Below are 12,602 nucleotides of genomic sequence, written 5' to 3' on the forward strand. Positions count from 1 at the left end.
TTTTACTTTTACTCAAGTATGACAATTGGGTACTTTTTCCACCACTGGCTGCATGTCAACATCCTAGTGCAACCCTAGCAGCTGCCTCAACCACAACCCTATCCCTAACCCCACCCAAAATAGACCTCCCTATTTCCAAATTCCCAATGAACCCCTGGTTGTATATGCAGAGTTTTGACATTGGCCTTACAGTATAATTCCACGCAGAAGCGTGAGAAAATAAACAAATTAAAGCATTTTTGCAAAGAGTTATGGGATATTAATCTTGTTTTAACAGCTATTTTTTCAGACTACTTTCTCCGCCCCTCCTCCATCAGCTGATGCTTGTAAATACGTTCGGTTGCCAGGAAGTAAACCAGTGTGCGTGCCAAGATGGAAAATGAAGTGACAAAACATCTTCAAGCTAAAATAATCGCGCTTTTGAGGGTATAGTAAATCTATTTTCAAGGTAGCTAAATCGTATTATTTCTAGATTCTAGCACCTGTTAAGCAGTTTGAAAGTTGTTAGCTAGCTAGCTACTAGTAGCCAGCTAGTGTTAGCAGCCAGCTTTAGCAATGTTTATTTTGAACACGAAGTTTATTGTCGTTGCATGTCCACCGTTAACTTGTTTTGATGTTTGATTGACTAGCTTCAAGGATTAAATACCTTGCTAATCAAACGTTTTAGCTACATTAGCTACTGTAGTTAGCTTAGCAAGCTAGGTACAGTAACATTCTTTATGTTTCTTGTTCCAAACAGAGTGGTTAATTCATTGTATATCCTTCTAAGCTAAGCTAGTAGCTAACGTTAGCTACTTAGCTAGCAAGTGCTTCACATTTCTCAACTAGAATAGGGTTCGCTTCTTAGATGACATATTTGCTGCCACCGATCTAAGAAGTGTGTTTGCATTTCTAATGTTCATGATTTGATCTAAAGTTATAGCTAGAAAACTGGAACGTATCAGCTTTGGACATGGATATTCATGGAAGAAGTCAACCATGGGGGAAGTTAGTAAAAGTGGACACTGAATCGGAAGTATTGCTTGTCAACAGGGAATGCACTGTCGGGCGAAGAAAAGGTACAATTACTATTCCACACAGTTACATTAAGTCACTTCACCATATTGTTGGCTAATTTCTGAAATATATAGAAAGTTCTGTGGTAGGACACTAACTGTTATCTATAAATGATGTAAATATTTAATGAGTTACTAAAATACCTGTTCTAAATATGAATGATTATTGCTCCCACAATAATAGTAATATGTAAAATATATATTCTATAAGGCATGACACTTTAAAAAAAAACTAAATATAATGTATGTTGCTTGTTTTGAGGATCTGGTTTATAAATGTCTTGCTGTTTGTGACAAAAGACACCATGTCATAGACATGAGAGCCAGGCAGTGTCTGGGCTCTTTAATAAAACCAGTTAATTCAAGGCACAATGCCCAAGGTCACTAAACTTAGACACCCCCTCTGATGATATCAAAGGTGTCTATTGAGAACATGTGTGCAGAATAGTATGTTTTCTTTGTATGGATTTTGCTCAAGGAAAGGTTTAGTCTCTATTATATTGAATTCCAGGAGTCTGCTTTCCAATACAAGTGGTCTGAGTTTAATGGGCTAGTATGCTATGCAGCATCCACAATATGGTATAAAAGAAGGGTATAAATATATCAACAATGTACGATTATGATGATTTAATCTCAGTCTAGTAATTCTGAGCCGCCTCGTGAAAATATCAACTGCCCATTGCCTAAAGACATGTTTTCCTGGTATTTTAAAATGGATCATGAATAAGTCCTAATTGGCCTTGTTTACAGTAACGTGACGTAAACAAAGTAATTCTTTTTACACACGATATAGCACAACAGCTCCATAAGGGAAAGGGGGATACCTAGTCAGTTGTACAACTGAATGCCTTCCACTGAAATGTGTCTTCCGCATTTAACCCAACCCCTCTGAATAGGAGATGTGTGGGGGGCTGCCTTAATCGACAAGTAGCCTACCATACGAGAACATCTAGCTTATTCAAATCATGCTTAAAATAGTCATCTTAGACGATGTTGTGGTTTTCTGTGCATTTTTATTAACCATTTTCTTTCACCAGGCTGTGATCTTTCCTTTCCTGCTAGCAAACTGGTCTCAGGGGATCACTGTAAGATAGTCCAGGATGAGAGATCAGGGTTGGTGTGGCTAGAGGACATGAGGTATGAGGGGGGGGTCTCTTGTCAATATATCTTTTGTGGTGTTGTTTTTTCCCCTCTTAAGTCCTGTATAGCTTATAGGCTCAATGTAGGCCCATTTTCAAGGCTCATCTGATCAATTATGTATGTTTAACAATGCGATAACATGGTAATGTGAAGCATTTGACCTGTTAGCCTAATTAGGCTAAATAGATTTTAACCTGTGTTTATGTTAGGTTTTATTATATGAGAAAAATATGTTATGCAGATTGTCCTGTTTGTTGTGACTGATCAGTGTATTTAATGGTAGATTGAACAGATCTAGGCCTGCACATCAGTGTAGTCTAATTGTCAGTGTAAAGCAACCAGCTTGGAGGTAATGAGGCAAATGACACTAACCAGTAATTAGAGGTTGTGTTTTACCATGCTCTGAGTCAGCAAGGTATTCTCTACACACATCACTCTAGTGTCCGCACACACACCCACTGCATTATGCTATGCATCATTGAGCACAGTGGGAACTCTGTATTGCTTCTGAATATTGTGGAAACCTCTACAATGGAAAGATGGAATTCAATAGTGTGGGATACAATTCCATCCCTATACATCCCATGAAGAGAAGCTACTATTTAGTCAATGCCCTGTTCATTGCTGCTATAATAATAACTGCATCCCTAGTCTGGGATTTCTTCCAAGGCTGCTGATAAATCCACTACAGAAATGACTGACCAGAGTTGTTTTTTCTCTCTCACCCCTCTAGCACCAATGGTACAGTGATTAACATGTCAAAGCTGGTGAAAAAGCAGATTCATATCCTGCAGAATGGAGATGTCATCTACTTTGTGTACAGGAAAAACCAGCCAGAGCTAAGTATGTTTCCCCCCCCCCTATATTGATTGGGGTGTTTCACTCTGGTCTCTTTGTTGCTAAACCATAATGTTGGTTTCTCTGTTTTACATCGGTTATATCTCCTAAAGATAATAGAACTTCAATTAATTAGTTAAACAAACAGGGAGCACAGTGCACGGTTGCTAGCTTAATATAGGCCTACCTCATTATTGTGAGTGTTTTGTACGTTAAAAAAACGTTGGCGTGTGGTAGGCTGTATAAAGAATATAACGTTTTTCTTAGTTTCTTCAGAAAGTGTATATAAATCGGTAGTTCATAGTGCATAAATGTCTTTTAGGCCACTTGTTTTCTTGTGCACCTTCCGCTGCTGACACCTTGGTTATATAATACATACACAATTAACTCACATAATGTGTGGGAACTGAGTTGGACAAGTAGGTCAGCTAAACTCATTCTTGACTGATCAAAATAAGAGCAATATGTTCCCTTTTTTGGGATATTTAATGAATTGTTCACGAAAGTTTGCCTCGACAACTGAGTAAAGTATAAGTATGGTGTGCAATCTTTTGCTCGTACAGATATTGCCTACATATATCAGACCATAAAACCAGAGAGGACATTCTCACAAGACTCAATTGGTAAGTAGTTAATACCCAAATCAATGTAATGTTTGACTGCGACCTCTGCATCTTTTTCATGAAAAACATTTGTAGGCTCATTAGCTTGTTTGTTGCTTACCACCTTTATCTCATCCTGTCAGGCGACGCCACCAAATGCTCAGATATGCAGCAGAAAGCCCAACCCTGCCCTGTTACAGCAGCAGTGTCTGTGGAGCCATTCCTGGTTGGACCTCCATGGGAACAGCAGGCCTTAGAGGAGCCCCAGCCCTCCACCTCCTCCTCCCACCTCCTCACGTTCTCACCCTCCACAGCATGTTCCTCTGCAGCCTCCCTCCTGCACTCCTCTGCCTCAGGTAGGCTTTCCATCTGGCCTGTGCTTGCTCTATATGGTCCTCATTAAGTGGAAGCAGGGACTGGGAAGTAAATCTATATTTTGGTTAATTGTGAAGTCTGCCGCCCTCCCCCCTCAAATTTTAGAACCGATATAGCATGTCTCCCTTGAATTGTCCTTTACCTCTTTCAAAATCCCCAAATTCAAGGATGGCTCTGGACAACTGATAATATGATAGACTTTATCCGATTTGATCAGACTTATATGGCCACTACTACTCCTCATATTCAAGGATAGGCACAGGTAACTGAATGTGCACCAATCTCATGGGCTTTTGATAATTCTTTGTCTCAGGTTCCAAGGGTCCTAAATGTGCTGCATCCTCTGTAGGCAAGGCTGAAGAGCCCAACTCTAACCTCCACTGCTCAACAGACGTGCGACAGACTGAAGCCCAGAGCAGAGTCTCAATGCTGGATAAGGAAGAGGGGGACATGGAGCCAGAGAGAAAGAGGAGGAAAACTGATGGTGCTGGTCAGTGTCATTACCTTGTGGGGTCTTGATACTTGGTTGGTGACGCTTGATTGTAACAGTTTTTCCCCTTTTCCTTCCCTAGATAAGAACTATGATTTTGGACTGCCACATACTTCCAGTATTGAGGTGGTGGGCCCAGCTAAGGGAACTCTTATCATGGATCTATTGGGAAAAGCTGCCGTGACTGTGGAAGGAGCCACGACTGACAAAATGGAGGAGTCCCTCACCTGTATCATCTGTCAGGACCTACTTCATGACTGTGTCAGGTACAGCAAGACTCTAACTACAACTACTACTACTACTACTACTACATTAGAAAATAGGCCCACTCCACTTTTTCATTGCTTGTGGCTCCTCGCAACAGATGAAAATAACTGTTTCAAGAAATATAATATATAGTCATAAACACAAAATTGTGTAATTCCATTCTGTAAGACAGGAAGCTGCTTCCACTGCTTGTTTCATTGTTCATGTTATCATCTCCCTGTGCGTCTCCCAACTAGCCTGCAGCCCTGTATGCACACCTTCTGTGCTGCGTGTTACTCTGGCTGGATGGAGCGCTCGTCTCTCTGCCCCACCTGTCGCTGCCCCGTAGAGAGGATCCGCAAGAACCACATCCTCAACAACCTGGTGGAGGCCTACCTTATCCAAAACCCAGGTTTGTATCCAATCTACCCTACTCTACCCTTGTACCCCCATTAACACTACTGGGGATAGTCCCCAGCTCTTCCCCCTGTTAAACACAGCATTTGTGCATCTTGTCTTATGTGTGTTTCTCCTTGTCCCGAATATCTGTACAGGGCTAGCCTATAAAAAAATATGTGTGCCTTTTGTTTGTACCATCTCTTTTTGTGTGTGGATTAAGCATTGCGCTATTGACCCTGTGTGTCCACAGAGAAGTGTCGCAGTGAGGAGGACCTGAAGAGCATGGACAGCCACAACAAGATAACTCGGGACATGCTGCAGCCAAAGATTGAGCGTTCCTTCTCTGATGAAGAGGGCAGCTCTGATTATCTCTTTGAGCTCTCTGACAATGACAGCGACACCTCCGATATCAGGTCAGACAAAAGAGTAGCTGTGTGTATGCATGAGTGTTTGTGGTCTTGTGTTTACAGTATGTGACCGTGTGTGTGTGTGTGTGACTGCGTTGTGTTTTTCTCCCACTGAAACCTTTTCTCCTTGTTCCTGTTGTTGTGTGTCCACAGCCAGCCCTTTGTGATGTGCAGACAGTGTCCAGGCTACAGGAAGGAGGTTAGCCAGGTACTGTGGGCTATAGGGCCAGCTCCTCTAGGACCAGCTCCACCAACTCCTGAGGACAGGGCTGGGAAACCCCTTGGAGAGAGCCCATCAACATCATCAACACGCTCTGACTTCCCCACTACAGGTTACTGAACTGTGCCGAACTGTTGATCATCACAATAATGGATGACCTTTTTATATAGTGCTTTTATATCTGATATGTAATCGTTCTACATTGTGTTGGTTGATTTAGTGAGTTATGACAACACAATGGAGTGCACTTACAGATCAAATTGGCTATCAAAATGTTGCACTCGCCTGAACACAGAAATGTGTTAGAATGCTTGTAGCGCATCTGACCATCTGCAGATTCTACAACAGTACAGTGTGCACCCTTCAGGGCCTTGACCCAGACGATATACGTATGTGTCCCCACTGAGATGTTTCCCTCTGTGTCCTGTCCTCCTCCTGCAGCTACTCGGGAGTACACGTGTTCTCCTCAGGGCAGCCATGTCATCTGCACCTGCTGCCTGCAGCCCATGCCAGACCGCCGCGCCGAACTCTCCGCTCAGCAATGTGAGTGGCCCACAGGCCTGTCAGTCAATGTTAATGGACCAACGGCACGGTTGCCTTGGCTGAATGTGCTGATGGGTGTGGTTCTTTGTGTTGGGCAGGTGTGGCGTGCCAACGGCCCTTCTGCCACATGTACTGGGGCTGCCAGAGGATCGGCTGTCAAGGCTGCCTAGCACGTTTCAATGGTTTGTCTCTGCTCTAGTACTCCTAAGGGCTAGATTTACTAAGCACTGGTTCAAAGTTTGTCCCTGATATTTTTCAAAGGTAAATAAAGAATACAAGGTTGAACAAAATGGTAATTTAAGGTTAAAGGGATAGTTTGTGATTTTGGCATTCCAATGAACTCATGGATACAATTTGTATGTCTCTGCGTCCAGTATGAAGGAAGTTAGAGGTAGTTTCATTAGCCAACGCTAACTAGCGCTAGCTTAACGCCAAGACTGGAAGTCTTCGGGCATACTAGCTGAACCTGAAGACTTCCAGTCTTTGCGCTAAGCTAGTTAGCATTGGCTCATGAAACTACCTCTAACTTCCTTCATACCGGATGCAAATACATAACATTTTTATCCACAAGTTCATTGCCAAAATCCCAAACTAAGTTGTAGTACTTGATCGCAAATAAGTTTGGAGATTTGTTTAATTGACCTTAGAAAATAACCGGTACAAACTTCACACTGGGCTGTTAAACAGCCATCACTAACATTGAGTGGCTGCTGCCAACATACTGACTCAAATCTCTAGCCACTTTCATAATAAAAAATTGGATGTAATAAATGTATCACTAGTCACTTTAAATAATGAAACTTTATAATGTTTACATACCCTACATTACTCATCTCATATGTATATACTGTACTCTATGCCATCTACTGCATCTTGCCTATGCCGCATGGCCATCGCTCATCCATATATTTATATGTATATATTCGTATTCATTCCTTTACACTTGTGTGTATAAGGTCGTTGTTGTGAAATTGTTAGATTACTTGTTAGATATTACTGCACGGTCAGAACTAGAAGCACAAGCATTTCGCAGCACTCGCATTGTGTATGTGACAATCAAATGTTATTTGATGCTTAGTTAACCAGGCCTTTTGGGTGATTTCCGAGGTAACACTATCATTGTGGAAAGTTTGACAATAGTGGTTGCAAATGGAAATTTACAAAGGTAGATTACCTATATTGTCCCTATGTCTTATCCATCATTTGTTGCAGTAGCATGTTTACCAGTATGAGAAATATAATATCCATGTCTTCTTCCACAGAACTCAACCTTACAGACAAATGTCTGGACGGTGTTCTGAACAGCAATAACTATGAATCAGAGATCCTCCAGGTACTTCCTTTTTATTCTCTTTGGCTCTAACCATTGGTCTGTCTGGACACCCAGAAACAGTATCTGCACTATTTGGGGTGGTTTCCCAGACCCAGATTAATCTCGGTCCTGGAGTAAAACACTATTTCAATGACGATTCTCCATTGAACATGCTTTTCAGTTGTTTTTTTAGGGCTCCTGAGTGGCGCAGTGGTCTAAGGCACTGCATCTCAGTGATAGGAGACACTACAGACACCCTGGTTTGAATCCAGGCTGTATCACAACCGGCCGTGATTGGGAGTCCCATAGGGCGGCACACAATTGACCCAGCATCGTTCGGGTTTGGACAGTGTAGGCCGTCATTGTAAATAAGAATTAGTTCTTAACCGACTTGCCTAGTTACATTAAAAATACAATTTTGTTGTCCAGGACTAGTCTTAATCTGTGTCTGGGAATCCGGCTCCTTGTTTCATAACTCAATTTAAGTGAATGTATTTCATTTGCATTTATTTATAACTTCTCTACTATGGAGATCACTACAGTCTAATACAGTGCATTTTTTTTCAATCTACACACAATAGCCCATAATGACAAATCATTTTTTTTTTTTAATTAAATATTTATGTAAATGTGATATTTCCATAAATAAGTATTCGGACCCATTACTCAGTACTTTGTTGAAGCACGTTTGGCAGCAATTACAGCCTCAAGTCTTGTGCTTACAGAATTACTTGGCAGCCAGAGGGATGTCGTGGAGGGACATGCTACAGGAGGGTCTTCGGGGCCTGCAACAGGGAACCTTCTATCTCTCTGGTCAGTCTGACACTATCCTCTTCACCTCACATAACTTGAGATTGGAAGCGTTCCAGGTTGTCTTTTTTGCAGTTGCACTGCACATCTCAGAAAATTACTACATCATAGTAAAGTGTTTCTGAGGCACATCTGCAGATGTTATGAGATATGATCATCAACACAACTGCAAAAACGATAAGCTGGAACGCCACCATTAAGCTTCCCATCTTGAACATGGTTCTAAGTCCTACTGACAGTGCAGAGCATCCTTCCACCTCCCTTTGGAACACACTAGTAACTCTCGCGCTCCAATTTATCTACCCCAGATTATCGCATCAACAGTAACGCCATAATGTGTTTCTGCTGTGGCCTGCGTGCCTTCAAGGAGCTGGCCTACAAATACAGACAGAACATCCCTTGCTCGGAGCTCCCAGGTGAGAGAGCACTGTCCACAACGACACAGCCTCTAACGGCTGTAGACTGCGAGATGGTAATGAACTAGCATATCCAAATTATGAATGAAGCTTTATTTGTTTGATATTCTTTCCCACAGCTGCTGTGACGTCTCGGCCTGACTGTTATTGGGGACGCAACTGCCGGACTCAAGTAAAGGCACACCACGCCACGTAAGTTACATGTGGCCATTATCTTCTGAATAGGTCTCCACAGTCCAAGCTTAAATATGCATACACCCACACCCCCCCACACACACACACACACACACACACACACACACACACACAGTACCAGTCAATAGTTTGGACACCTACTTTTAAATTATATATTTTTTTACTATTTTCTACATTATAGAATAATAGTGAAGACATCAAAACTATGAAATAACACTTATGGAATCATGTAGTAACCAAACGTTTTAAACAAATCAAAATATATTTTATATTTGAGATTCTTCAAACTAGTACCCTTTGCCTTCATGACAGCTTTGCACACGCTTGGCATTCTCTCAACTAGCTCATGAGGTAGTCACCTGGAATGCCTTTAAATGAACAGGTGTGCTTTGTTAATTTGTGAAATTTCTTTCCTTGATGCGTTTTGAGCCAATCAGTTGTGTTGTGACAAGGTAAGGGTGGTATACAGAAGCCTTATTTCGTAAAAGTCCAAGTCCATATTATGGCAGGAACAGCTCAAATAAGCAAAGAGGAATGACAGTCCATTATTTTAAGACATGAAGGTCAGTCAATCCGGAAAATTTCAAGAACTTTGAAAGTTTCTTCAAGTGCAGTCGCAAAAACCTTCAAGCGCTATGAAACTGGCTCTCATGAGGACCACCACAGGAAAGGAAGGTCCAGAGTCACCTCTGCTGCAGAGGATAAGTTCGTTAGAGTTACCAGCCTTTCACCCCAAATAAATGGAGTGCATCCTCAGATGACCTGGCCTCCACAATCACCCTAACTCAACCCAATTGAGATGGTTTGGGATGAGTTGGACCGCGGAGTGAAGGAAAAGCAGCCAACAAGTGCTCCGCAAATGTGGGAACTCCTTCAAGACTGTTGGAAAAGCATTCCTCGTGAAACTGGTTGAGAGAATGCCATGAGTGTGCAAAGCTTTCAAGGCAAAGGGTGGCTACTTTTGAAGAATCTCAAATATAAAATATATTTTGATTTAACACTTTTTGGGGGGGTTACTACATTTTTCCGTATGTGTTATTTCATAGTTCTGATGTCTTCACTATTATTCTACAATGTAGAAAATAGTAAAAATGTAAGAAAAACCTTGGAATGAGTAGGTGTGTCTAAACTTTTCACTGATCCTGTGTGTATAGTTGTGTGGTCTCTGTTAGAGGCTTCAATGTGGCTGTACATGTATTTTACCAGCAGAGGGCACTGTTGTATCAGCTTGGCCAATAACACCTGCTAGTAGAGGAAAGCTGCAATCACTTCTTCACAGCAGCTCTGGTTCATGATGTGACACATTTGTATTGTTTCCTTTTCACCTCGTTGCAGGAAATTCAACCACATATGTGAGCAGACGCGTTTCAAGAGCTGAAGAGCCTTGTGGGTGACTTCCTCTCCAATCACTGGAGCAAAGACTGACTTCCAAGGATCTCCTGTATTACTCTCTGTCTCTATACAAAGTGGTCCTTTTTTCCCTCCCTCCCTTATTAAGCAGCTCTTTGCCCTGAGGAAAAGTGGCTCTCTCTTAGTAGTAATTTGTAGTTCTCTCACAGACTCTATAGACTTTGTATTTGATTATATGCAGAAATTACAATCAAACTCTTTTGATAAGACTGGCTAGGTAATGATTAGCCCAGTCTTATAGGCATAGTAGGGGTGAGTGATAATACTATGGACTAATATCTTATGGGGAATATGATCATCACCCTTCATTGCAGTATCATGACCTTTTGGGTACATGATCATATGACTAGTTTGAGGGATACAATTTTTTTTAAATACACTGAGAACAGTTGGCAATACGTGTACTGTTACACACAGGATGAAGTGGCATCTTTTGTGACGGTAGCTTTGAAGGCATATATTGATATTAGTAAGCTGTTGACACTTTCTATTTCCGTGTGCCTGAGTAGTTGGCACCAAAAAAAAAAAGAGGATGAATTGATTTAGTTTCTCTCAACTTGTGGTGTAGTGCTTTAGATATCTTGGAGAATTCTGTATTTTAATTAGAATCTAGAGCTTCCTACTTTTGTGAAAATACAGCAGCAAATGGTGTTCTAAATAGTATTCATATGTTGGAACCTTCCCCCAAACCTACTAGGGAGAATCACAGCTATGTTGTCTAAAGACTTCTATGCATATATAGACATTGAGGCTTCTTGTGATTTTTATATCTCTCACAAAAACAAGAAAAAGTATGTGAACCCTTGTAAATACCTGGATTTCTGCATAAATTGGTCATAAAATTTGATCTGATCTTCATCTAGGTCACAACAATAGACAAACGCAGTCTGCTTAAACTAACACACAAGCAATTATACATTGTCTTTATTGAACACGCCGTGTAAACATTCACAGTGCAGGGTGGGAAAAGTATGTCAACCCTTGGATTTAATAACTGGTTGACCCTCCTTTGGCAGCAATAACCTCAACCAAACGTTTTCTGTAGTTGCGGATCAAACCTACACAACGGTCAGGAGGAATTTTAGACCATTCCTCTTTACAAAACTGTTTCTGTTCAGCAATATTCTTGGGATGTCTGGTGTGAGCTGCTCTCTTGAGGTCATGCCACAGCATCTCAATCGGGTTGAGGTCAGGACTCTGACTGTATTTTCTTCTTTTGAAGCCATTGTTGTTGATTTACTTCTGTGTTTTGGGTCGTTGTCCTGTTGCATCACCCAATAGCCTAATATTCTCCAGCAAAATGTCTTGATAAACTTGGGAATTAATTTTTTCGCCAATGATAGCAAGCTGTCCAGGCCTTGAGGCAGCAAAGCAACCCCAAACCATGATGCTCCCTCCACCATACTTTACAGTGGGTATGAGGTTTTGATGTTGGTGTGCTGTGCCTTTCTCCTCACATAGTGTTGTGTGTTCCAAACAACTCAACTTTTTAGTTTCATCTGTCCACAGAATATTTTGCCAGTAGCGCTGTGGAACATCCAAGTGCACTTTGGCAAACTTCAGACGTGCAGCAATGTTTTTTTTTTTTTTTTGGACAGTAGTGGCTTCTTCCGTGGTGTCCTCCCATGAACACTATTCTTGTTTAGTGTTTCACGTATCGTAGACTCGTCAACAGAGAAGTTAGCATGTTCCAGATATTTCTGTAAGTCTTTAGCTGACACTAGGATTCTTCTTAACCTCATTGCAAGAGCACAGCGCAGAATGCTCAATCATCTTTGCAGGATGGCCACTCCTAGGGAGAGTAGCAACAGTGCTGAACTTTCTCCATTTTATAGATAATTTGTCTTACTGTGGACTGATGAACATCAAGGCTTTTAGAGATACATTTGTAACCCTTTCCAGCTTTATGCAAGTCAACAATTCTTAATCTTAGGTCTTCTGAGATGTCTTTTGTTCGAGGCATGGTTCACATCAGGCAATTCTTCTTGTGAATAACAAACTCAAATTGTGAGTGTTTTAATAGGGCAAGGCAGCGCCAACCAACATCTCCAATCTCGTGTCATTGATTGGACTCCAGGTTAGCGGACTCCAATTAGCTTTTGGAGAAGTCATTAGCCTTGGGATTCACATACTTTTCCCAGCCTA

The 12,602-nt window shown here is 41.5% G+C and overlaps 1 protein-coding gene across 3 annotated transcripts; it reads left to right on the forward strand.

Annotated features, from left to right (window-relative positions):
* Positions 1–335: 335 nt before the first annotated feature.
* LOC120035342 (E3 ubiquitin-protein ligase CHFR-like) lies at positions 336–11,484 on the forward strand. 3 transcript variants are annotated; one of them, XM_038982149.1, is made up of 18 exons: positions 336–448; positions 917–1,058; positions 2,093–2,192; positions 2,929–3,038; positions 3,596–3,655; positions 3,778–3,990; positions 4,323–4,499; positions 4,582–4,765; positions 5,003–5,157; positions 5,395–5,557; positions 5,705–5,883; positions 6,213–6,314; positions 6,413–6,496; positions 7,577–7,647; positions 8,352–8,439; positions 8,745–8,852; positions 8,972–9,044; positions 10,383–11,484. In XM_038982149.1, the coding sequence occupies exons 2-18, from the start codon at positions 953–955 to the stop codon at positions 10,423–10,425; spliced, it is 2,016 nt and encodes a 671-aa protein (XP_038838077.1). In that variant the 5' UTR covers positions 336–448; positions 917–952; the 3' UTR covers positions 10,426–11,484. The 3 variants fall into 3 exon arrangements, with proteins under 3 accessions (XP_038838077.1, XP_038838119.1, XP_038838111.1); XM_038982191.1 differs by having other exon boundaries at positions 4,359–4,499; XM_038982183.1 differs by having other exon boundaries at positions 345–426.
* The last annotated feature ends 1,118 nt before the right edge of the window (positions 11,485–12,602 follow it).

Source organism: Salvelinus namaycush, chromosome 1 (genome assembly GCF_016432855.1).
Source record: "Salvelinus namaycush isolate Seneca chromosome 1, SaNama_1.0, whole genome shotgun sequence".
NCBI lineage: Eukaryota > Metazoa > Chordata > Actinopteri > Salmoniformes > Salmonidae > Salvelinus > Salvelinus namaycush.